Source organism: Clupea harengus, chromosome 6, assembly GCF_900700415.2.
Source record: "Clupea harengus chromosome 6, Ch_v2.0.2, whole genome shotgun sequence".
Lineage (NCBI taxonomy): Eukaryota > Metazoa > Chordata > Actinopteri > Clupeiformes > Clupeidae > Clupea > Clupea harengus.
The window spans coordinates 12,379,723-12,403,677 of NC_045157.1; the positions used below are offsets into that span (position 1 = coordinate 12,379,723).

Below are 23,955 nucleotides of genomic sequence, written 5' to 3' on the forward strand. Positions count from 1 at the left end.
CTCGATGTGCACGAACCATAACACAATAGAACATGAAACTGACATTGTAACAAAACATATATTTTCCTGCAACTCCCAACCAGAACAAAACAGACACACTGTCAAACAGTATACACATATACAACTAAGAAACAGTACCACATCTATAAATGCTGCTTCTACACTTTATTGACCATTTACATATTTAGCAGACGCTTTTATCCAAAGCATCTTACAAGGATGTATATTCATTTTACATCTACACAGATGGCACACTGCACATAAGGAGCATTTACCCCAAGTGTCTTGCTCAAGGACGCCTCGACTGTGAGGAATCGAACTAGCAACCTTCTGATTACTAAACGACTTCTCTACCTCCTGTACCACTGTTGCCCACAGGACAGGACATGTATTTAACCCTACTTTTACAATATTTTAGTTTTTTACAGATGATGGCGCATACAATAACAAAAAAGAGCAAGCAAAACCCTATGCGTATGTACACAACACGAGACTCAGTAGATACAAAGTTAGGAAGAGATATCAAAATGTATTTGCAGAACACACACTTTTTCTGTATATCTTTCACAGTGTATATCCCTAAATGTTCCCTCTTTACAGCATCCAACTCAATTGTTTGTGTATTGTTGTTGTATTCCCAGTTCTGCAAGCATTGATGATCAGGTCCACAAAGACGGACAGGATAGTTGGAATTATCCTTTTGGAAATACACCTCAACAGGATCGACTGTGTAAAGGTGAAGGGAGAGAGACTGCTCAATAGAAACGTTGACTTCCACCTTGTGAACTGAAAAAAAGAGTCACAATATGGTACTGTCAGGAAATTCCCCTTAAGAAATAATGCATTCTATAAAGCATGGTCTTTACACACATGAAATACATAGTTTAGATTGTTTTCATCATTTGAAATGTCCAAATGGTAAAACATTGATCAGGTCCAGATTTTTTTATTTATTGATTGATTGATCTCTTTAGGGAGGTAGTAATCTGCACATTGAATTGATCATGTTTGCTCTGACAGTGTCGAACCTAGACCATCCGAAGCTCGAACATCATAATACAGTTCATCGGGTAACATAGTGCCTGAGTTTCCTATTCTAATCATTCTGGTTTAAGATCTGTAAAAAATGTGCTCTATAACCAAATGCACTGATACTTTCCCTACAACTGCTTTTGGATAGTGGAGTTGTTCTTTAACATGCAAAAAAGTAGAATGACATATGACAACCCAATATCTAGTATTTAACATGCAGAAAGTAGAATGACATATGACAACACCATATCAAGATGCATGTATCATGGTGAGAGTAATTCTGTAAGAAAACCCCCACTCTCGTCATCGCTTACCATTGTTAGATTTAGGTGGTGTGCATAACTTCACATTGTACACGTTCTGTGTAAACAACCCCCAAAGGTTAGTTGACATAGCACCAGGTCACAACCATCAAGGTGGCCCCTGGACTTTTGTCTATGTTGATGAGCCATCAGACATGGTTCCTGGCTTTTGTGTGTCTTGGAGCTAGAAACATTAGCTGGCTTTTGTCTACAGCCACGACAGGATGGTCGAGGCCACAAGGCATTAGCATCTATATGGCCATACCTGACTATGGCCCTTGGTCAAACTAGACTTACCCCCTGACCTCCAGACACACCCATTCACTCCCCTTCACACATATGTTAATTATACAATATAAAGGTATGTACATCTCTGTAATGTTTTGAGAAGATGAAGCAAGGAGACCAAGCCGTGAGCAGACGTGCCTAGCGCATGCTCGTGCTGCGCCGAGCTGACCGTGGCTAGCGGCTGAATAAAACACATTCTTTCGCTAAGCCGTCTTCTACAAGTCTGTTATTCCTGAACAAGCTAACTTGAACCAAGCGTGGGCATCCGACGAATTCGACGGAGGACAGCGAGATCTTTCACCATTAATGAGGTTTAAAGCAGCATAACGGAACAATTGCTAATCGCTAACGAGATGCTAGCGCCTAAAACTAGCGAAACCTCTTGAAATGTGCTTACTTTGACACTATGACAAACTAGTTAGTCAACAACTGTCCTAACACAGTCAAACATCAAGCAAGTGCAACACAAGACAAAGCAAGACGGCAAATAAGCTACTTAATAGTTCGGCAGACAGTAGAAACCGGGCGGCTTCAGCCAAACCTACATAACCCAGTAATAGGCCTACGGACCCTGGTATGGCAACGGCACGGAAGCAATTCTCCATAATAAAAGTCATGGTAGCGCCGAATTTTTTTTTAAGCTGTTATTTTAAGGTAAAACTGCTTATCCTAACCCTAACCCTGAAGTACAATTACTGCATAATGCCACTTTAATGTTGAGCTGGTTTTGCGCTTGTTTGTGTAGGTTCAGTGTCCTCAACCTGGCAACCCGCATGAGCTTCGAGTCTGGGGGGGAGGGGGACAAACTCTCTCCGATATTTTGAATTTGGAATTCTGTAAACTTACCTTTCATCCGAAGAATAGTACTCTCCTCCTGCTCACTGCACCGGTAGGTCCCACTGTCAGAAAAATATGCCTTGTGAAAGACAAGAGAGAAATTTCCCTGTTTTACATCAGGTGACTCCTCTGCTCTCCCCTTTGCAACTCTTGCACCCTTCTCCATCTGAAATACAGGCACAGGGTTTTTGTCTTTCCACCATTCAAAAGATATTTCATTTGCCCTTCCGTCTTTACTGCACTTTTTTAGTTTTTCATAACAGGGAATCCAGACAGGCTGTCCAACAGTTGTTGTAAGATTGTTGTGAATGTCTAAAAAAAAGATGTAAAACAGAAGAAAATTAAATGTTGAAATGCCACTAAAAGACAGGATGCGATAGATGTATCTTATGATGTTAAATCATATCATATATTATATCATATTATAAGATGTTGAACTTCAATTTGGTTGTTTGTGAAATAGGCATACCTATCTGCAATGACCAAGATTTCTGATGTCCGTCATACCAGCATTCATATTGACCATGATCATCGTACTGAGTGTGTGTTATGGTGAGGGATACACCATCAAGATACAATCTGTCCTTAAACCCACAGCCTGGGGTGAGGATTCCGTTGACAGATTTGGCCACCATGCGGTCGAGAGTTCTCCACTCAATCTCATAATGACCATTGTTCTTCACATTTATGTCACAGTCAAGTGTGACATGGTCCCCAATCTGCACTTGCTTTTTCACAAGAGCAGCAGCAGTGCCTGGGTTGTTACAAAAGTCAGATGCTTACTTTAAAAACAAATAAATACTATATGTTTTGTTTTTCTTGTTAATTTCTGTTATCTGTTGCATAGATGCACATGCTATTCCTTAACCCATACTTTCAAAATATTAAGATTGTCACTTCATTTTTACATGCTTGTTTGCTTCTATATATATATATCTATATGAAAATATTACTTGCAAGATTTTGCACTGACCTAAATAGATCCATAAGCAGCACACCAGCATCCACTCCATGAGCAACTAAAGGGGGTCTTGCCTGTAAACAAACATTACCATACCGTATGATCACTTCTTTATCACATTATGTCTAATATGTAATAATTAATCAATACAGACTGACAACATTGAGGCTCTGTTATCACATTTTCTATTGTTATTGGTGATTGGTGATTCATAATTATACCCATGACCAGAGTGCTATATTCCTGATTCTAGGATGCCAGATCATTGTAGCCATACTCAAAGAACACACAAGTGTTTTTTTAACAACCATTATGTTTACAGTAAAGAACTGGGGCTGGGAATGCCCCACTTAGCTGACTGCATATTGACGCCATCATAAACAAAGCTGTTTTTCATTTCCAAAGTGGTGATGAACAGACTAAGTGAAAGATGGTAGTGTGAAGACAACCATAACTAGAAGTGACTCTACTAGAGTGCCTGACAATACTTAAGAAGAGGAAGACAATGATGCTTACACGTGAAGATGATGATCATGGAGTCCAAATCCCTCTGGTAGTCCAGCAGACTTACGTGAGAGTCAGAATGATCCACTCCAAACTCCTAAAGACAGGAAATACTCATCATGGACGTCCAGCATGCAAGTTTCAAAGGCACAACTTGAGTAACATATCAGTTACATATTAACTGATCACACTTGTAGTAGAGTACGTATTACCAAAACAGCACAAATGTCGGACAAATTGGAACACTATCACCTATAATGTCAGACATTAACCTGAAATGAAAGAAATGTTATAAACTACATATCAGTGAGGATATTAGTTGACATACTATATGGAAATACGGCATGAATGGTAAATATAATATTCATGGTATTCAGGGGCGGTTTTAGGCACGGGCGACCCGGGCAGCCGCCCGGGGCGGCACTTTTTCATAAGACGTGGGGGGCGGCAAGAGCACTTAAAAAAAAATCATCTGGGCCGCGAAGCGGTTTTCTATTATCTCATATCACTGTGTGTGGAATTGGCAAATTGGCGCCCCCTGCAGCTGCAGGCGCCTCTGCTCGCTAAGAAGGTGCCGTGGACAGATCCTGAGTGAGAAGGGAGAAGGGGGAAGGGGAGGGGGCGCGGGGGACAGTTCACCTCTGGGTCTCCCAAATGGAACGGACAAGGGGGGAACGGGGGATCCACTGTATAGCAGTCACACCTCTACTTTCTTCCAAATAACGCACATTCATAACATTATAATTACAGGCCTATAATTCCTGCACGTTTTCGTTTTTCTGAATTGTGTGAAATGGCTAATACAAATAGGTAATACAGAACGATTATGTGGTCACCAAGGTCAAGGTGAATTGGTGGAAGAAGACCACTGACTGCTTCAACGTATCCAACTGGTGAAGGTAGTACGTAGTTAGCAGAGTATAGATAGATAGATATAGATAGATAGATAGATACTTTATTTATCCCGAGGGAAATTAAACATCTTTAACAGAGTAGTCTATTACATTATCAAGATAACTATTGAAGGATGCTTAAGTGGACAAGGTAAAAATGTTTTTTTCAGGCAAGTGTATTTTGACCTAAATTCCTATTAAGGCAACCAGCTAATGTTGAGCACCAACAGAATTGTTTGCTAGCTAGCGTTAGCTAGCTGATTTGACCATACACTGTAAGCCCCAATAAGTTGGGTTTACTTAAAAAATTTGAGGAAAGTGGTTGCCTTAAAAACATAGAGTAATGTTTAATGAAAACTTGAGTACATTTAACTTAAAATCTATTGCAATATCAACTGCTTTGCATAGTGACTACACTTAAAGCATTAAGTTCAATGAACATTAAAATTCCAAGTTGATTCAACTTAAAATATATTGCAATACACTAAGCCCAGATAAGTTGAGTTTACTTAAAAAAATTGAGGAAAGTGGTTGGCTTAAAAACATCAAGTAATGTGTAATGAAAACTTGAGTACATTTAACTTAAAATCTATTGCAATATCAACTGCTTTGCATAGTGATTAAACTTAAAGCATTAAGTTCAATACACTTAATTCCGAAGTTGATTTCACTTAAAATAAAATCGCTAAAAAAATCGCTTTGCATAATTACTACACTTAAGTGTGTAAGTTCAATGCACTTAATTACAAGTTCAAAATGACAAGTGTTTTATTTCACTTTTATTTCAACACTTTTTAGAAAACCAAAAATACAAAAACGTAAAAAATAAATAAAAAAATAAACGTTTTTTTTTTATTATTGCAACCAGTTAGCACCTACTCGCAAGCTTGCATCTTGTGGCAGCTTGCATTTCCCCAAATTAAGCATAACCTGAACGTACACAGACATTCCTGATATAAACATGGAAAAGGCTCTGTTCTTGCTTAACTTCCATGTTTTAGTCTATAATGTTTAAATAGCTGTGCTCTCTTTTCACAGCTATGAGGACAGTACTTGCACTTCCAAAACATTGTAAAAAAACAAGAGGAGCGTTTCAATTAAACATGCTCCGCATTCAAGTTGTGACCACGTTAGGTTTACCACGGCTGATTTGTAGTTTGTTTTTTTGCCAAATTAATTACAGACCTAATTTACTTAATGCTTTTCAGCTGTCAAGAGCATTCACATTCCCACAATGCACTCTGGTCATGACTAAAACTCAGTAATTGAAAGCCGCTTAACTTAAGTTAACATTTAGGTTATTCACTCATTCGACTTTATCTACAAAGTAGTAGAATATACTTAGAATATTTTAGTAATGTCATCACACTTAGTAGAATATACTTAACATTTGGTAGTAATATCATAAAACTTAAATTCTTTAAGTGAATAAAACTCAGTAATTGAAAGCCACTTAACTTAAGTTAACACTTATGTTTACTCATTCAACTATATCTACAAAGTACTTAGAATTTTGTAGTAATGTCATCACACTTAGTAGAATATACTTAACATTTAGTAGTAATGTCATAAACTTAAATTCTTTAAGTGAAACAAACTCAGTAATTTAAAGCCATTTCACTTAAAGTTATTCACACATTCGACTATATCTACAAATTGGTAGAATATACTTAGAAACTTGTAGTAATGTCATCACACTTAGTAGAATATACTTAACATTTAGTAGTAATGTCATAAAACTTAATATTTTTAAGTGCACTGTAATTAAATTGTTTAAGTACAGTAGACTTGATAAGAAATTGGGGCTAACAGTGTAGGGTATGAACATGTTCATTCATCTGACACTAGGCTAAAGTGTTAGCGAAGTCCCGCTAGCCACAACTAACAGAATATAACAGCATACAGAGTACTAGTATAATCTTAATAATGAACAGGTCGATAGCTAGCTGGTTAGACCATATATTTCCTTTTGACACAACTATACTAGCCAGCGTTAGCGAAATCCCGTTAGCCACGATTAGCTAACTCAACTAAACCATAATGCATGTTGGGTGCTTGCACAACCTAACTTGCAGAGAGCTGGTTAGCTAACATTAATGTCCATGATTTGTGCATTGATTCTCTTAAGTGTGTTATTGAAATGTTCTATTGAAGGATTTGTGCAATTGATACATTTAAGTTTGTCTTTCACTTATATTGTTATAATAAAAAATAAATACGATTCTTTTTTTTCGGCGGGCGGGCGCTCAGAGGGGGTTTCGCCGGGGCGTAATTCCATGTAGAACCGCCACTGATGGTATTATTCAATCAGTCTAAGAAATGCACCTAGAACACACAATCATTTGTGTCCTGCCTGCCGGAATCATCCTCTGCCACAAGTTGACCATGCAGACAGGGAGGGCATACTGGAGCAGGACCTGAGTCTTCTCGTCCCACCAGCATACAGTATATGCTAAGCTAAGATGTCATACATATTCCTTAGTTTTTCCTAGTAAACGCTGAAAAAGATTCAGTGGAGAAGGAAGCCGGTTTGACCAGACATGCACTGTTAGCCCCAATTTCTTATCAAGTCTACTGTACTTAAACAATTTAATTACAGTGCACTTAAAAATATTAAGTTTTATGACATTAGTACTAAATGTTAAGTATATTCTACTAAGTGTGATGACATTACTACAAGTTTCTAAGTATATTCTACCAATTTATAGTATAGTCGAATGTGTGAATGACTTTAAGTGAAATGGCTTTAAATTACTGAGTTTGTTTCACTTAAAGAATTTAAGTTTATGACATTACTACTAAATGTTAAGTATATTCTACTAAGTGTGATGACATTACTACACGTTTCTAAGTATATTCTACCAATTTGTAGATATAGTCGAATGTGTGAATGACTTTAAGTGAAATGGCTTTAAATTACTGAGTTTGTTTCACTTAAAGAATTTAAGTTTATGACATTACTACTAAATGTTAAGTATATTCTACTAAGTGTGATGACATTACTACAAGTTTCTAAGTATATTCTACCAATTTGTAGATATAGTCGAATGTGTGAATAACTTTAAGTGAAATGGCTTTAAATTACTGAGTTTGTTTCACTTAAAGAATTTAAGTTTATGACATTACTACTAAATGTTAAGTATATTCTACTAAGTGTGATGACATTACTACAAAATTCTAAGTACTTTGTAGATATAGTTGAATGAGTAAACATAAGTGTTAACTTAAGTTAAGTGGCTTTCAATTACTGAGTTTTATTCACTTAAAGAATTTAAGTTTTATGATATTACTACCAAATGTTAAGTATATTCTACTAAGTGTGATGACATTACTAAAATATTCTAAGTATATTCTACTACTTTGTAGATAAAGTCGAATGAGTGAATAACCTAAATGTTAACTTAAGTTAAGCGGCTTTCAATTACTGAGTTTTAGTCATGACCAGAGTGCATTGTGGGAATGTGAATGCTCTTGACAGCTGAAAAGCATTAAGTAAATTAGGTCTGTAATTAATTTGGCAAAAAAACAAACTACAAATCAGCCGTGGTAAACCTAACGTGGTCACAACTTGAATGCGGAGCATGTTTAATTGAAACGCTCCTCTTGTTTTTTTACAATGTTTTGGAAGTGCAAGTACTGTCCTCATAGCTGTGAAAAGAGAGCACAGCTATTTAAACATTATAGACTAAAACATGGAAGTTAAGCAAGAACAGAGCCTTTTCCATGTTTATATCAGGAATGTCTGTGTACGTTCAGGTTATGCTTAATTTGGGGAAATGCAAGCTGCCACAAGATGCAAGCTTGCGAGTAGGTGCTAACTGGTTGCAATAATAAAAAAAAAACGTTTATTTTTTTATTTATTTTTTACGTTTTTGTATTTTTGGTTTTCTAAAAAGTGTTGAAATAAAAGTGAAATAAAACACTTGTCATTTTGAACTTGTAATTAAGTGCATTGAACTTACACACTTAAGTGTAGTAATTATGCAAAGCGATTTTTTTAGCGATTTTATTTTAAGTGAAATCAACTTCGGAATTAAGTGTATTGAACTTAATGCTTTAAGTTTAATCACTATGCAAAGCAGTTGATATTGCAATAGATTTTAAGTTAAATGTACTCAAGTTTTCATTACACATTACTTGATGTTTTTAAGCCAACCACTTTCCTCAATTTTTTTAAGTAAACTCAACTTATCTGGGCTTAGTGTATTGCAATATATTTTAAGTTGAATCAACTTGGAATTTTAATGTTCATTGAACTTAATGCTTTAAGTGTAGTCACTATGCAAAGCAGTTGATATTGCAATAGATTTTAAGTTAAATGTACTCAAGTTTTCATTAAACATTACTCTATGTTTTTAAGGCAACCACTTTCCTCAAATTTTTTAAGTAAACCCAACTTATTGGGGCTTACAGTGTGGAGCAGCATTCAGGCTAGAAGTGTCAGGGACATTTTGGGCATAAGACCCATAGACATTGACGCCGCATTGACTGCTACGGCCCGTTGCTGCGATATTTCAACGTCGCTGCCATATTGGAGAGGTGAAAACTGGCCTGTAAACAAACGCAAGTAAACGGTGGAGCTGCGGTTTTTCTGGATAAAACGCACTATAGCGTTTACATTTCTCAACCGATTTCACTGAGTCGGCGTTGACGTACGACCCAAAGGCAGATGCGGCGTCTATGTATATATGTCTATGATAAGACCAGTCAAACACACCATTAATTCTGCTCTTATATCGCTGTGACTCTAGCACCTCACATTTGGAAAAAGAAACTATTAAAAAAAAAACATTCTTTCCTTTCACTTTCCATTTACAAGACAAATATTTCAAATTGACATATCCTAAGCAACAAGGGCATAGTTACATTTTAGGCCGTCTGAAAAAAAGTCACACTTTATTGTCTACCTCTCAAACATCTACACTGCCTGGCATGCCACAACAGCGCCAATAAATCCCCTTTGCAACACCCCGAGAAATTCACCATTCGCCATCTTATAACTCACCTGATGTCAAAATATATGCTTCCACCGCTGATAGCCTAAGTGTCATTTTTCTAACAGCCTGGAATAAGCTACTATCTGGCAATTAGTACGTTTCCCATAAATCGCCTTAAAGAAAGAACGTGACATAAATATCTGATATTTCGTGTCTAGCCCTGGCCTCGGTAAAAACCTAAATTCAAAAGTACATAGGCCAATAGTGCTTTGTCATTGCAATTGTCGTGCTTCCTGAACGGGCACCTGAATTTGACTTTCGTTTAGGCTGCGGAAGAGATTTCCACACCTGCAAGTTATTTGATCGGGAACAATCCTTTAGGGGATTTAATATATTTCTCACTGTTTCCATTTTAATTACTCTTATTTTTAAATGTTCTTTATTTCAAAATTACTTTTATCCTTTCGATTTCCATCGTATGAATACTTTTGATTTGGCCTGCAAATATTTTCGCCTTTTATAGGTTTGTTTTCACTTTCTTATATCTTTAGTATACAGTATATATACTGCTTTTATGTCTTTGGCGATTACCTTAAATGTATTCCTGTGTCCAGTGTTTTTGTGCCTGCCTGAAAAGCAGATTTCCCCCAGGACAATGATAAAGTGGAAGTTCAAGAACTTTGGGGCGCAGTATTATTCTAATATCAATACATTTGCTGTCTGTTGTTAATATATTTGAACTCTATATAATTAATCATTTAATTAGGATAATATATAATTACATATAAGTGTGTTTAGGCTATGGGCTACTTTAAAGTAGAAGTGTAAATATGTATGAAATAAAGACTATAAGCATTATGATGTCTGCTGAAGTATACTTAAAATAGTTCCACTTTGCAATTAGCACAACTAATGAATGAATGAACAGCCTACTTGTGATCTGAACCCAAGACTAGCTAAGCAACAACTACACCTGAAGCCTTTCATCCCAGGAGTCAGCTTTGAGCATTACAGTGTGTTGCGTAGGCAAGGGCCTACTGAGAAGTTAGTAGAAACTAGACAGAGACATTTTATTGTAATTTGGATGGACACTTTTTATTCAGCATAGACACAGGTCAGCTGAACTTATAAAACTACACTTTGCTCTTTATACAAAGGGTTCAAATGAACCTGAGAGGAAGGAGAATAGCTGCAACCTGTCATCATGAAAAGCAAGGAGGAATACAGTTGAGGAGATTAAAGGCTTCTGGCTGGGGAGGTGCTGTGGATTCTGGAGCCCGTCTGTATACACACACACACACACACACACACACACACACACACACACACACACACACACACACACACACACACACACAAGGTTGACCACAGCTATGTGTACCATTCTAAATGACCTATTCACATTTGAGGACTGAGGGGAGAAATTTAAAATTCGGCCTATGTGACTGTGTGTGGCTTGCATTTAGTCCTACATAGAGCCTTCTTACAGTATTGATTTTTACTACAGTAGACGATGCATGCAAAACAGACCAGGAAAAGCTAAATCCAAAAGGCAAGGTGTAGATTATTTTTTTAAACTTTTTATTTCCTTTTATCAAATAGAGTCATACAGTACTTCAGATCCAATCATTTTTAACATGAACCCATAACCAGTTTACATTAAGTGCCACGGGTACAAGTCTTAGGCTAATGGGGTTAACAGTCCATGGATGTCTTGGACCCTAGCAATCAGGATTTTCTTCAAGGTTATCAGGCAATATCCCTAAAATAAAGTGTGATGGTCTATAAATATACATGTTTTTATTTGTACTTGTTGCCAGTATTCTGATAACTTTGGACAGTCCCAAAATACATGTGTGATGTCTCCCACCATGCCACAACCCCTCCAACATTGTGCTGAGGTATTGCTCCATTTAGATGTTATAAGTGCAGTTCTGAAGTATCTAATTTTAATCTTCCATCCAAATTCCCTCCAGTTAGGACTTCTGGTTACTCTGTGTCCCTGCTTGCATGAAATGTCCCATTGTTCATCAGAGATTATGGTGTTCATCTCTAGTTCCAGTCAGCAGTCCATATCAAAATGTAAGTGCAAAATGTACGTTGCTTGTGAATTGCTTAGGGCATGTTTCTTTTTTTGTTTATCTATATTCAATTGAATGTAATGAAGTTAAGTTTGTTGGATAAATGTTATTTAGGGATAAAAGTAGGTACAAAAATATTTACAAATGGAAATTAACAATCAAAAGCCATTGTTCAAATAAAAGTAGTCCAATGCAAACAAGTTACAACTAACAATTGACCGCATTGCCTACTTCTACCTACAATCACACCGTCAAACAGTATACACATATACTGCATGCAAAAGTGACCAGGCAAAAACCAATCCCTATGCCAGTGTTCAGTTGATAATCTGACTTGGAGTCAGCAAGAGATATCAAAATGTATTCGCAAAATACATATTTTTTCGTTTTATCTTTCACAGTGTATGTCCCTAAATTTCCCTCCATTACAGCAACCAACTCAATTGTTTGTGTGTTGCTGTTGTATTTCCAGTTCTGTTCGCATAGATTATCTCCACACAGTAAAACAGGTTTGCTGGAATGATCCTTTTGGAAATACACCTCAACAGGATCGACTGTATAAAGGTGAAGGGAGACATCTTCATTCATTGAAACTTTGATTTCTTCCTTGTGAACTGAAAAAAAAGTCACAATACGGTACTGTCAGAAAATTCCCCTTAAGAATAATGCATTCTACTTAGCATGGTCTTTACACACATGAAATACATCGTTTCGATTGTTTTCATCATTTGGAATGTCCAAATAGTAAAACGTTGATCAGGTCCATGATTTTTTGATTGATTGATTGAGTTCTTTAGCAAGGTAGTAACCCGCCCATTGAATTGCTCATGTTTGCTCTGACAGGGTCAAAACTAAAACGTCCAAAGCTTGAAGCTCATAATACAGTTTCCTATTCTAGTCACTGGTTTAAGATCTGTCAAAAAATGTGCATGTTCTCTCCGTTTATAACCAAGTACACTGATCCATTCCCTCCAACTGCTCTTGGATAGTGGTGTCGCTCTTTAACATGCAGAAAGAAGAATGACATATGACAACACCATATCTAATCTTTTACATGCAGAAAGTAGAATTACATATGACAACACCATATCTAGTCTTTAACATGCAGAAAGTAAAATGTCATATGACAACACCGTGTCTAGTTGCCCATGTATCCTGGTGAGAGTAATTCTGTAAGAAAACCCCCACTCTGCATTGATTATTTACAGACTTCTTTTCCTATGCGTCAAAATTTGGATTGGAAATATTTCAAATAGCATAGCAGATAATATAACATTCATACAATCAGTTTCTGCTGCCAGAAGGATCTTCCAGGGGAATGCTTATTTTTCCATAACTGAACGAAGTGATTATAATTGAATGATCATATATAATAGACTGGAAGTGAGTGGTCATCTTGCAGTCTGAGCTACTGACATGAATAAAACATTTCTATGAATCAAATCATTTACAGGAGTCATATATTTAAAGGACCGGTATGTAATATATTTACTGTACTAAATCATAAAATGAACATGATATGATATCAGAGATTAAGGAAGCATGCTAAACTAAAATACTGGCTTCTCCAAAAACAACGCTACAGCCAGTATAATCTCCTTTTAAAATTTCCGTTCCAGAGCGGAACTTCAGTTTGTGTTTTGGCCTGTGTGATTCTCTCCTCAACTGTATGCCAGATCAGAGAGCAGAACAGAGCTTGCGACCACAATGGAAATAAGCAAACGAACTGGACCTACAGAGGTAATGTTTGATTCTACCTGGCCAAAAAAGCATTGACATCCTTCTAAAAAGCTGCAAAACCAGAGACCATGTTCGCACTGTGCGGCTCACTATTGTCAGTTTTAGGCTACTAGTCAACAAAGTTTCAATATTCAGCCTCACTGAACAACTTCTTATCTTGAGACCAACCAGACCTGTTTACGAAATGCTTTGCAAATGTAACAATGCTTCCCCGTGTTGTCTTTTGTGTGTATGTGTGGACGGTGGTTATGGCTCGCGGATTTTTACGGATTTCAATTACTAATCTCACGGAGATAACACATGTTAACTTGACTCTCTGTTGCTCTTCCTCTAGATCCTCAGCCTTACTAGGACCTGCACTTTCTTCTCCTCTCTCCAATATTTTGAATTCGGAATTACGTCTGGATATTGCTCCTTTAAACATCATAACAAATTCTGCAAACGTACCTTTCAGCTGAAGAATAGTACTGTCATCGTGTTCACTGCACCGGTAGGTCCCACTGTCAGAAAAATATACCTTGGGAAAGTAAAGAGAGAAATTTCCCTGTTTTACATCAGGTGACTCCTCTGCTCTCCCCTTTGCAACTTTTGCACCCTTCTCCATCTGAAATACAGGTACAGGGTTTTTGTCTTTCCACCATTCAAAAGATATTTCATTTGCCCTTCCGTCTTTACTGCACTTTTTTAGTTTTTTTTCATAACAGGGAATCCAGACAGGCTGTCCAACAGTTGCTGTAAGATTCTTGGGAATGTCTAAAAAAAAGATGTAAAACAGAAGAAAATTAAATGTTGAAATGCCACTAAAAGACAGAATGCGATAGATGTATCTTGATGTTAAATCATATCATATTATATCATATCATAAGATGTTGAACTTCAATTTGGTTGTTTGTGAAATAGGCATACCTATAATCTGCAATGACCAAGATTTCTGATGTTGTCCGTCATACCAGCATTCATATTGACCATGATCATCGTACTGAGTGTGTGTTATGGTGAGGGATACACCCTCAAGATACAATCTGTCCTTAAACCCACAGCCTTGGCTGAGGGTTCCGTTGACAGATTTGGCCACCATGCGGTCGAGAGCTTTCCACAGAATCTCATAAGAACCCTTGTTCTTCACATTTGTGTCACAGTCAAGTGTGACAGGGTCCCCAATCTTCACTTTCACAACATCAAGAGCAGCAGCAGTGCCTGGGTTGTTACAAAAATCAGATGCTTACTTTAAAAACAAATAAATACTATATGTTTTGTTTTTCTTTTTAATTGCATCTGTTGCAAAATATTAAGATTGTCACTTAATTTGTACATGCTTGTTTGCTTGTCATAGTGTTTTCTATATGAAAATATTACTTGCAATATTGATGATTTTGCACTGACCTAAATAGATCCATAAGCAGCACACCAGCATCCACTCCATGAGCAACTAAAGGGGGTCTTGCCTGTAAACAAACATTACCATACCATATGATCACTTCTTTATCACATTATGCCCTAATTAATACAAACTGACAACATGAAGGCTCTGTTATAAAATGTTCCATTGTTAATGGTGATAAACCCATAATTATACCCATAACCAGAGTGCCATATTCCTGACTCTAGGATGTCAGATCATTGTAGCTATACTCAAAGAACACACAAGTGTTTTTTAAACAACTAGTTCAATGTGCCTAGTTTAAACAACTAGTTCAATGTGCCTAGCTCAATGTGCCTAGCTCAACGTGCCTAGCTCAACGTGCCTAGCTCAACGTGCCTAGCTCAACGTGCCTAGTTCAACGTGCCTAGCTCAACGTGCCTAGCTCAATGCGCCTAGCTCAATGTGCCTAGCTCAATGTGCCTAGCTCAATGTGCCTAGTTCAACGTGCCTCAATTGTGCTCAATTTGAGTCTGACTCAATTTGAGTCTGCCTCAATTTGAGTCTGCTTAGTTTTGTGAGTACTCTATGTGTTTTGATTTATGTTTGTTTATTTTGTGCCCTCGTTTTGGGGTTGATGAAGAGGATCCCCCATGTAAATAAATAGATCTATTTTTCTAAGAAAGCCACCATCTCCTGCAATGTTTTTTCCCATCTTCACCACCAACTCCAGTCGCCCACATCCCAAAACGTATGGTGGCCGCCTCGGTCCCTCACACTTACACGTAAAGCTGATGATCATGGAGTCCAAATCCCTCTGGTAGTCCAGCTGATTAACGTGAGAGTCAGAATGATCCACTCCAAACTCCTAAAGACGGGAAATAGTCATCATGGATGTCCAGCATGCAAGTTTAAACTTGAGTAACATATCAATTACATACTAACTGTGCAAAGTGTCGTAGAACAGCAGTAGTAGTAGTAGAAGAGTACATATTACTAAAACAGCAAATTGGAACACTATCACCTATAATGTCAGACATTACCCTGAAATGATAGAAATGTTATAAACTAGATATCAGTGAGGATATTAGTGGACATACTATATGGAAATATGGTATGAATGGTAAATATAAGTAACTCAACATTCATGGTATTATTCAATCAGTCTAAGAAATGCACCTAGATCACACAATAATTTGTGTCCTGCCTGCCAGAATCATCCTCTGCTTCATGAACTCCCTCTTTTGTGCACGAGAGTGAAATAAAACAGTCACAAGTTGACCATGCAGACAGGGAGGGCATACTAGAGCAGGGCCTGAGTCTTCTCGTCCCACCAGCATACAGTATATGCTAAGCTAAGATGTCATACATATTCCTTGTTTTCCTAGTGTAGCAGGATGGGTTAATTTGTCGTCACGGCACAGCTTGTTTATTTCTCCCTGCCCTGTCTTCTCTCCACATAGGTAGTTGGCAGTCTATTTGTCTGTGCAGCCCCAATAACAAGGTGCCATCTGGGCATGCGTCTGTCTGCGTATGCTGACAAAGGCTCACGGTACCCGTTGCTGCCAACTCAAGTCCACCAGTTCGCTCGTCTGTGGCTAATTCTAGTTTGGTCGGGTCCCTGCTCCCGGCTGTCGGACCATCTCCTGATTCACTCCCCTGAGTCAGATCGTACGTTAATTATACACTGCGTGCAGGTATGTTCGGGTCCTCGCCCTGTGTATGAACATCTGCTTTGTCCAGCTAGCTACTGGCCCACTCTTTATACAATGCTTGCAGCTTGTTGACGTGTGGTAGCTGTTCCCTGCGCCATCTTGAGTTCTGTGCCCGTTGATTATCGGAATAGAGGTGGTTGACAACGCTGCTGTTGGTTTTGGTTTTGTTTGTTTTGATGTCAATATCCTTTTGGTCATGCTGGGTGCCCAAGGTCAGGAGGTCAATCCTCCCCCCTAGTGGTAGTATCTCCCCTGTTGTGTGATGTACCCAATTGATGTGTTAATTCACTCTTACTAGGTGTGTGTGCATTTGTGTGCGGAGCACGTTTGGTGCGACTTCCGGAGGTACTGCCTTGCTACCTAATAATCTCCCTCTACTGGTAAGCCTCAGTCCAGCTTATATTTTGTTTCTTTGTCAGTGGTGCTATTGTCTGTTGCCCCTTGTCTACTCTCTCCTGAAGCTACAAATTTGTGTGTTTTCTTGGTTTATTTAATACAATATATATATTATTTATGGAAACCACGTCTCTGCTTCCTCAGTGAACGAACCTGTGTGCCCTTATTGTACTAGTTGATCAATCCTAACTATTTTCCTGGGCGAAACTCAGTGGAGACGGTTTGACCAGACATGGTAGGAGTACCATGAGGGCTAGAAGTGTCTGGGGGGCGGGGCATAAGACTGGTCAAACGCACCACAAATTCTGTTATACTATCGTTGTGACTCCAGCACCTCACATTCAGAAAAATTAGCTATTAAAAATAGTCCAGTCAATCAACACGTTCCTTTAAGAGAATGGAAGGAAGAGCTATAATTTGATTAGCTGTTAATCTCAAATATCAACAAACTTTCATCAGAATTGAGGACTGTACCTTTGCAGCAAATTCAATAATACACTAAAAATGAGAGCGGTATTCACAAATAATAATTATCATTCATTACTCATTACGATTGGTTTTTTCAAGATATGGGCTTGTATGACTAGTAAATTAAATGCATTTACTTTAGGGCATTCACCAATTCTGCATCTGCAAAGTTCAGATTTTGAACATAGATCAGGTATGACTTTAAAATGTAGACTAGCAACATATACAAATAGAGAGAAAAAATAGTGTGAGGGTGGCTGAGAACAAGTACAGACCAAATAAGATTAGTCTCTTAGTTATGACGCTGAAGTTTTGCATGCACTGCAATAATAATAAGCCTGCTAGGAAGAACAGTACAGTGCATCAACATTAATTAACATTTACAATCGCTGTAAGCTGTTTTACTCCGCTACCAATTATTCACATCCAAACTGTCGTTGGATTCTCTCTTGAATCGGACTTTACGCTATTTCAGCTTCCCAATGAGACCAGCCATGACTAGTAGTCGTAGTTACGAGTTGAAAAAAATGTGTTTGTCATGGCTGGTCTCGTTGTGAAGCTGGGATAGTGTAGAAGTGGAATCAGGAGAGAAACTCAACACCAATTTGGATATGGCCAATTTGCAGCAGTGGAAAAACAGGCCTTACGGCGACTGTAAGTGTAAAATATTGATTTTGTAAAATATATTTTCCCCCAAACTTCCACACCGACATTAATTCTTGTCCTGAAGCTTACCTGAAGTGTTTCACAGTGTAAGCCTATGCGGGTTACAAAGTTTAGATGAAGCGATGACAAGTCTTGATCACTCCTTTCCATTATCCCATTATCACATATTCTTTTTGTGTTTTTCACATAAAAGTGAATGTGTGGCCACTTTCACTTTCACCTACACACGAGGATATGACACTTCGGTAAAGTTGGAAAGTTATTCACAGATTCGAAGTTCCCGGGTCAATAAATCATAAGCGAAACGTTGTTACACAGATGATGTCTTTTCCAACCATAAGGAAGAAAACGAGCTACAACCTAATTTTTATCAAAACGAGCTATCCTCCAAGCTCGAAGTAGCCTACAACCTTGGTCCCTATGTGCCAGTCAAAAGCCAGGTGTGAAGCGAGTGCGTAGGGACCGTCTACAAAGTGCAACATCGAAAAGTGCAGTAGTGACTTCTAGTGGATCGCCAGGGGAACCCCGGCCTCCTCAGAATTAAATGACTTGAGACATGAAAATCTCTATAACAATAACACGTAAAATAACTTTTAATGAAACGTTTCACGTTATTATATGCCAATTTTCGTTAAGGGGCCTACCTTATATTTTATGGTGATTATGGTGACAGCAAAGCTTTTTGTTGTAATTTCGCCTCGTTGAAAGAGAGAATGCCACTGTTTTACAAGTTAGCTTGGCTGGAGCTGTTTATATGTATGTACAGGGGCGGCCCTAGCACATTTGCCCCCCCCAAATAAAAAAATATTTATTTTTCCCACGAAAACGGAATTGCAACTTTCAAACGCTATTTTGCCCGGTAAGACTGCATTTCTTTTACATAAACACAACAACGATCGCAACGATGAACAAACATTAATTACACATTAAGAACAAATCACTGAGAAAATGTCACGCCTGTGCTGGACTACGCTCCGGCCACGCCCCCTGTTCAATCGCCTGCAAATAATGTTTTCTTAGTCTTCTAAAAGTGAATCTAAAATGATATAACAAAAGTATGTATTATCATCATTTGTTAAATGTAGCTATTATGTAGTTATTATGCATTTTTGTGTATTTGGACAGCCTGACATTTTTTTATTCCAAGATGCATAGCTCTTGATTAGTTGAATAATGTCTAATTAAACTGGCTAGCTCGCTCCACCAAAACTAACGTTGCTATGATTACTCAAATTTTTATGGCGCAAAATGACGCAAATTGCGGTACAGCTGAACTTGAACTGATGTTTCGACTGAATGGCAATAACAAGGAACGTCACAAGTCACTGGCCAGCAAGATTACATACAATCCATTCGCTAAAGTTGACAATACAACACTTGGATTTTTACCAGTATTCCTCACTTGTTGACAAGTTGCCGTGTTTGGCTTCCTTAATGGATGTGCTATGCAACGAGTAAGATATGTGTAGTGTTGTTGCACTGGCTATTGGCTTTATATGGGCGCCCCTATTTTAATCATGTCTTTTTTGTATAATGTAGAATAAATGGACATATCATTTTTGATTTACCCGCCTCTGTAAAATCCTTAAAGAACTATGTGACAGGGAGTAGGAAAACTTTCAATGATAAGGTACATCTTTTCCTCTTAACTCCACTAAAGTGCCCGGGCAATTCACGCATTCGTGAACGTTTTCTTATCTGGAATTCATTCTAGGCTAGAACAGGATTTAAGGATTTACCTTTCTCCTTGGCACGTTTCTCTTCTTCTTCCTTTCTTTTCTTCTTAAATTGCGCCCCGGATGGCTTTTGCCTCTTCATTATTTCGTTCTTCAAAGTTTCTTGGACACACACACACACTCTCTAACCAAACACCTCACTGTGCTAGCATGTTCTGACAACACCAAGGACGTAGCCTACCCCTTCCGTTTTCGATTTTTGCCTCATTTTACCCTAATGTTAGATTTATTTATTTTTATGTCAAAATATTGGTTGGAGATATAGAAGAAGGCGCAAAAAAACTCTGTCCAGCAAAAAAAACAACACAATTCTTGTTTTTTTTTCTTTTTTTTGCTGGGCGCAGTTTTTTGCGCCCCCCTCTGAGTGGCGCCCTAGGCGACCGCCTATACCGCCTGTAGGAAAAACCGCCCCTGTGTATGTATATCTTTTTTAATACCAATCATCCAATGTTTGTGAAATACATTGTTACTTTGACCACTGTGTTATGAGGCGATACAGTGTTTGACAAGGCTATTGGTAAAGAGGTACTACAAACAAATATGCAAAAAAAGGCTTTTGCGTAATTTACGGTATTCTTATTGGGAAAAATATTCAATAACTTATTTTACAGTGTAGTGTCACCAAAATCACTTCTCACATCAGTGGTCTCTGCTGGTTATACTACAACATTTAGTTTGGAAAAAGAATCCTTCAAATTATGCAGAAGTCCTTTTTCCCAAACTAAGTGTTGTAGTATAATCAATAGGTGATTTATGAAGTGACTTTGATGAGACTACAGTGTGTAAGAGGGAAGCTATTGGTTGTAGTATCTCTTTTCGGCGTTGCAATTTGTAGACGGTCCCTACACACTCACTTCGAAACTGGCTGCACATAGGAATCATGTATCTTCTTTGGAAAGAGACATAATTTGTGTCTGTGAATATCTTTCCAGCTTTACCAAAGTAGCAATGACGTGTGGTCAGGGTGATAATGTAGGCCAATCCAGATAACTAGCCTATACAACAACTTAATAAAAAAATCTAAATCTTAATCAATTTACAAGTCGACTGTGATATACTGCTGTGATATACTGTCTATACTTCTGACAGCTTCACTGTTGCCCTAACCGTGTGGATTTTAGAGTTCGCACATGCGCACTTGGTGGCGACATCCTCTGAGTGAGGAAAGGCACTGTGGAAATGTATACTTGCTGTTCCCGTCCTTGCACACTGCACCGCGCACCACAACGAACTTGCGTGGGACACGTTGGTGTCATTTTGGCTGGTCGTGCACCTGCCAATTTGTATAACCCAGATGCCACAGAACTTGTGGGACTGCAACAGTTGCACAAATGTTTGTGTGGTTTAGTAACGTTACAGAATCTTGCCTGATGGAGACCTGGGTGTCAAAACTGGTAGGTGCATGTAGGTTTTCCTATTGCAGCTTAATGGAATTTTGATTAGAGCCAGATGCATGACTTCTGAGTAGACCCATATCTGTGGTTTAGAGTAAGGGGGGAACGATTACAGTGGGCCTGCAGCGACACCTGGGTCAAGCCAACGGATTGCAATGATGATCACATTTCTATATTAGCCTATGTAAAGCTATATTAGCTTATGCATGTTTGAGCCAGTTACAAAAATATGTGATCCAAAAGAGCAGTTGAGCGTATAGCAAAATGCACAAAGGATAAAAAAAAGAAGCTGGGGTAAATGTATTAAAGTTACTGCCAAGTCATGCTTTATCCCTATATTTCTTTTAATCTTGTTGTGTACTTGTGATAGTTGGTGAGATAATTCGATGATTATTTGAGAAAACAGCAAACTTATATACTTTCATAAGCGAAAACGTATTATATTTTTATCATTTAGACTTCATAACTGAACATTGTAGAAAGAAAAACAAAGGGGATAATTTTCTTATTCACATTTGAGAGACTGATAGTTGACCAGGTGAGGTGTGTGAATACAAAGAGAGATACTCAGAATGTAATCATCAACATCATTAATGTTTGGAATTTTAACATTAGTGACTTTGCCATTTTAAAATAGACTTCATTAAAATAAACAATGTTGAATAACGACTGTAGAAAAATGTGTGTTAACCAGTACGTGAGTATTTTTTTGCCCGTGCCTGATTAGTAATTTCCTTTTTTGTTTGGATGTTGACAGTCAGTACAGCTGATAAAAATACCAGAAGCCCAATGGCCCGAATGCCAGAAAAGAGCAAGTACAGGTTGGAATGATGGTCTTCAGTCTCAAATGGGGCTGAAGAGAGAGAGAATGATCGCATTAAGAATTGGGCAGAACAAAACTGCGACCACTACCTAATAGTGTGAACGACAAACACAGTCTATAAAAACTCTCCACTTCTGTCACGGCACCATATGCCACTGCTGCTGTTGTCCAAATGTCATGAGTATAATAGTATAGTATCAGCCACTGTGCCTACTTGAGGATTACAAAATAAAATTCCAAAACTAAGGGGCGAATAAGGTACATGCCCATTGAGCTAACAAGTCACTAGTGCATAATGAATGGAACTAGCCATGTGTCACTGTAGTACATTTGACTTTTCTTTGCTGCAGTAAACATAAGACATAGGGCTGCTTTAAATATCCCTTACCCTTTGTGGTTAGCGTGCCATTGTCTCCTTCAGCAAGGGCTAAAACAAATACAAATAAAATGTTGCATGTGATGTTCTCAAGGACAAATATCCTTACAAGATTGTAAATATCACATTGTGTTTAATATTGTAATACTTCTCACCTAGGTAGAGTCTGGTGCCTCTTCCAAATGTTTGCTTTCCCTCCACTCTGCCCATGCAGTAAAACAGAGCCAGATCCTCCAAGGTCACATTGCTGATTCTCAAGTCATTGATTTCACTGCTTTTGTTTGCCACTGCCGTGAAACGAGGGCTGACGTGGTTTTTGCTGTTGATGCTGCCATCAGGGCGGTTTGGCCCTGCGACCAGGAGGATCACTGGGATCTGATCAGGCTTGTGCCTCACCCAGGCTGTCTCGTGATAGAAGGAAATGTCACAACGGAGGGTCACGCTCTCTCCGAGTTGCACTTTCCCCCATTCAAGCGATGCACTCAGAGAAACCAAACCTGAAAATACAAGGCACATGACATTCTGTTATTACCACAAAGTTTTTACAGAATTACAGCTATGGCAAATCAACAGTCTATTTAATCAAAACCTAATTGGAGTACTGACAATATTCAGTAATACACGGAGAGAGCAAAAATTTAAAATGTATTTAAAATTCTTACTAAGGCCAAAGACGATGCAGAGAGCCATACCAGATCAAGGACCAACTTATACGAAGTAACGCACTGCCTGCTCACTTCCTTTACAAAACCAGTACAGGCTGTGGTGTTGATCACCATGTCATATGCAACAGGAAGAACCATACTGTGACCACAGGTTTCAAGATAATTGTCAGCCTAACCACACATGAGCGGATGTACATTGTTCTTTTTATATTTGTTTGTGCGTGTGTAAATGTTAAAATTGTGCTTATCAAACTGCCTTCATTAACCCAATGATAAACTTCATTCCTTGGAAACTTAACCGGAGAGTTAAAAGATATCAGAAATTCATTAAAACGTATCTGTGAAAACACACCGTATCCAGCATATGCCTTGTCCAGAACAATATGATTTACTATAAATACAACATATTTATTTACTATAAATAAAGACAAATCCCTCTGTCAGTTCCTTTTTCAGCTAAACATGCATTAAAGGGTGCTCCGCAGGATGGAAATCTGGGTCTGCTATAAGGGAAGCTCTCTGTGTCATGTAGGTCAGTTTCACATGAAAGGAAACAAAAACCTAACGAGAAAAAAAGGTGTGATGCAACCTTTGCAGCTGAGTGTCAATCATATCTGGTTATGTAAGATATGTGTGAACACGTAGTTTTAGACATAACCCTGGCAAGACTTACAGGAAATGGGCTACTTACAGGGGCAGACTGGGGGAAAAAAGTGGCCCGGGAGTTACTGTCAGACCGGCCCACTCAATACACGGTGCGCTGCCCACTCAATACATGGCG

The 23,955-nt window shown here is 38.2% G+C and overlaps 3 protein-coding genes and 1 long non-coding RNA gene across 4 annotated transcripts; all 4 read right to left on the minus strand.

The window, feature by feature from the left end:
• Positions 1–755: 755 nt before the first annotated feature.
• LOC116220870 lies at positions 756–10,103 on the minus strand. Its single transcript, XM_031569832.2, has 5 exons — positions 9,823–10,103; positions 3,433–4,021; positions 2,929–3,213; positions 2,384–2,771; positions 756–786 (listed from the first exon to the last, which is right to left on the minus strand). Exons 2-5 carry the CDS (start codon positions 3,470–3,472, stop codon positions 756–758), a joined length of 744 nt encoding a protein of 247 aa, XP_031425692.1. The 5' UTR covers positions 3,473–4,021; positions 9,823–10,103.
• A 1,640-nt stretch (positions 10,104–11,743) lies between these two features.
• Positions 11,744–14,744, minus strand: LOC116220787. Its single transcript, XM_031569031.2, has 3 exons — positions 14,487–14,744; positions 14,023–14,330; positions 11,744–12,449 (listed from the first exon to the last, which is right to left on the minus strand). Exons 1-3 carry the CDS (start codon positions 14,651–14,653, stop codon positions 12,079–12,081), a joined length of 846 nt encoding a protein of 281 aa, XP_031424891.1. The 5' UTR covers positions 14,654–14,744; the 3' UTR covers positions 11,744–12,078.
• On the minus strand, positions 14,742–18,729 carry LOC116220788. Its single transcript, XR_004163864.2, has 4 exons — positions 18,250–18,729; positions 15,719–15,803; positions 14,959–15,020; positions 14,742–14,772 (listed from the first exon to the last, which is right to left on the minus strand). It is a non-coding gene; the product is annotated as an uncharacterized LOC116220788 (long non-coding RNA).
• Positions 18,730–20,652: 1,923 nt separating this feature from the next.
• LOC105899851 (Ig kappa chain V19-17-like) lies at positions 20,653–23,243 on the minus strand. Its single transcript, XM_031568680.2, has 4 exons — positions 23,172–23,243; positions 22,665–23,006; positions 22,522–22,560; positions 20,653–22,163 (listed from the first exon to the last, which is right to left on the minus strand). Exons 1-4 carry the CDS (start codon positions 23,197–23,199, stop codon positions 21,997–21,999), a joined length of 576 nt encoding a protein of 191 aa, XP_031424540.1. The 5' UTR covers positions 23,200–23,243; the 3' UTR covers positions 20,653–21,996.
• Between the last annotated feature and the right edge of the window lie 712 nt (positions 23,244–23,955).

Excerpts from the sequence above, each read along its gene's own strand:
- LOC116220870 (XM_031569832.2), bottom strand. The coding sequence starts at position 3,472 with ATGGAGTGGATGCTGGTGTGCTGCTTATGGATCTATTTAG. Across the intron at positions 2,772-2,928 it reads ATCTTGGTCATTGCAGATAG|ACATTCACAACAATCTTACA; the intron begins GTATGCCTATTT and ends TCTTTTTTTTAG. Across the intron at positions 787-2,383 it reads AAGCTCATGCGGGTTGCCAG|TTCACAAGGTGGAAGTCAAC; the intron begins GTTGAGGACACT and ends TCTTTTTTTCAG.
- LOC116220787 (XM_031569031.2), bottom strand. The coding sequence starts at position 14,653 with ATGGTGGCCAAATCTGTCAACGGAACCCTCAGCCAAGGCTGTGGGTTT. Across the intron at positions 14,331-14,486 it reads AAATCTTGGTCATTGCAGAT|AGACATTCCCAAGAATCTTA; the intron begins TATAGGTATGCC and ends CATCTTTTTTTT. Across the intron at positions 12,450-14,022 it reads TACTATTCTTCAGCTGAAAG|TTCACAAGGAAGAAATCAAA; the intron begins GTACGTTTGCAG and ends CTTTTTTTTCAG.
- LOC105899851 (XM_031568680.2), bottom strand. The coding sequence starts at position 23,199 with ATGGCTCTCTGCATCGTCTTTGGCCTTA. Across the intron at positions 23,007-23,171 it reads CTGCATCGTCTTTGGCCTTA|GTTTGGTTTCTCTGAGTGCA; the intron begins GTAAGAATTTTA and ends TTGTATTTTCAG. Across the intron at positions 22,561-22,664 it reads AGGCACCAGACTCTACCTAG|CCCTTGCTGAAGGAGACAAT; the intron begins GTGAGAAGTATT and ends TATTTGTTTTAG.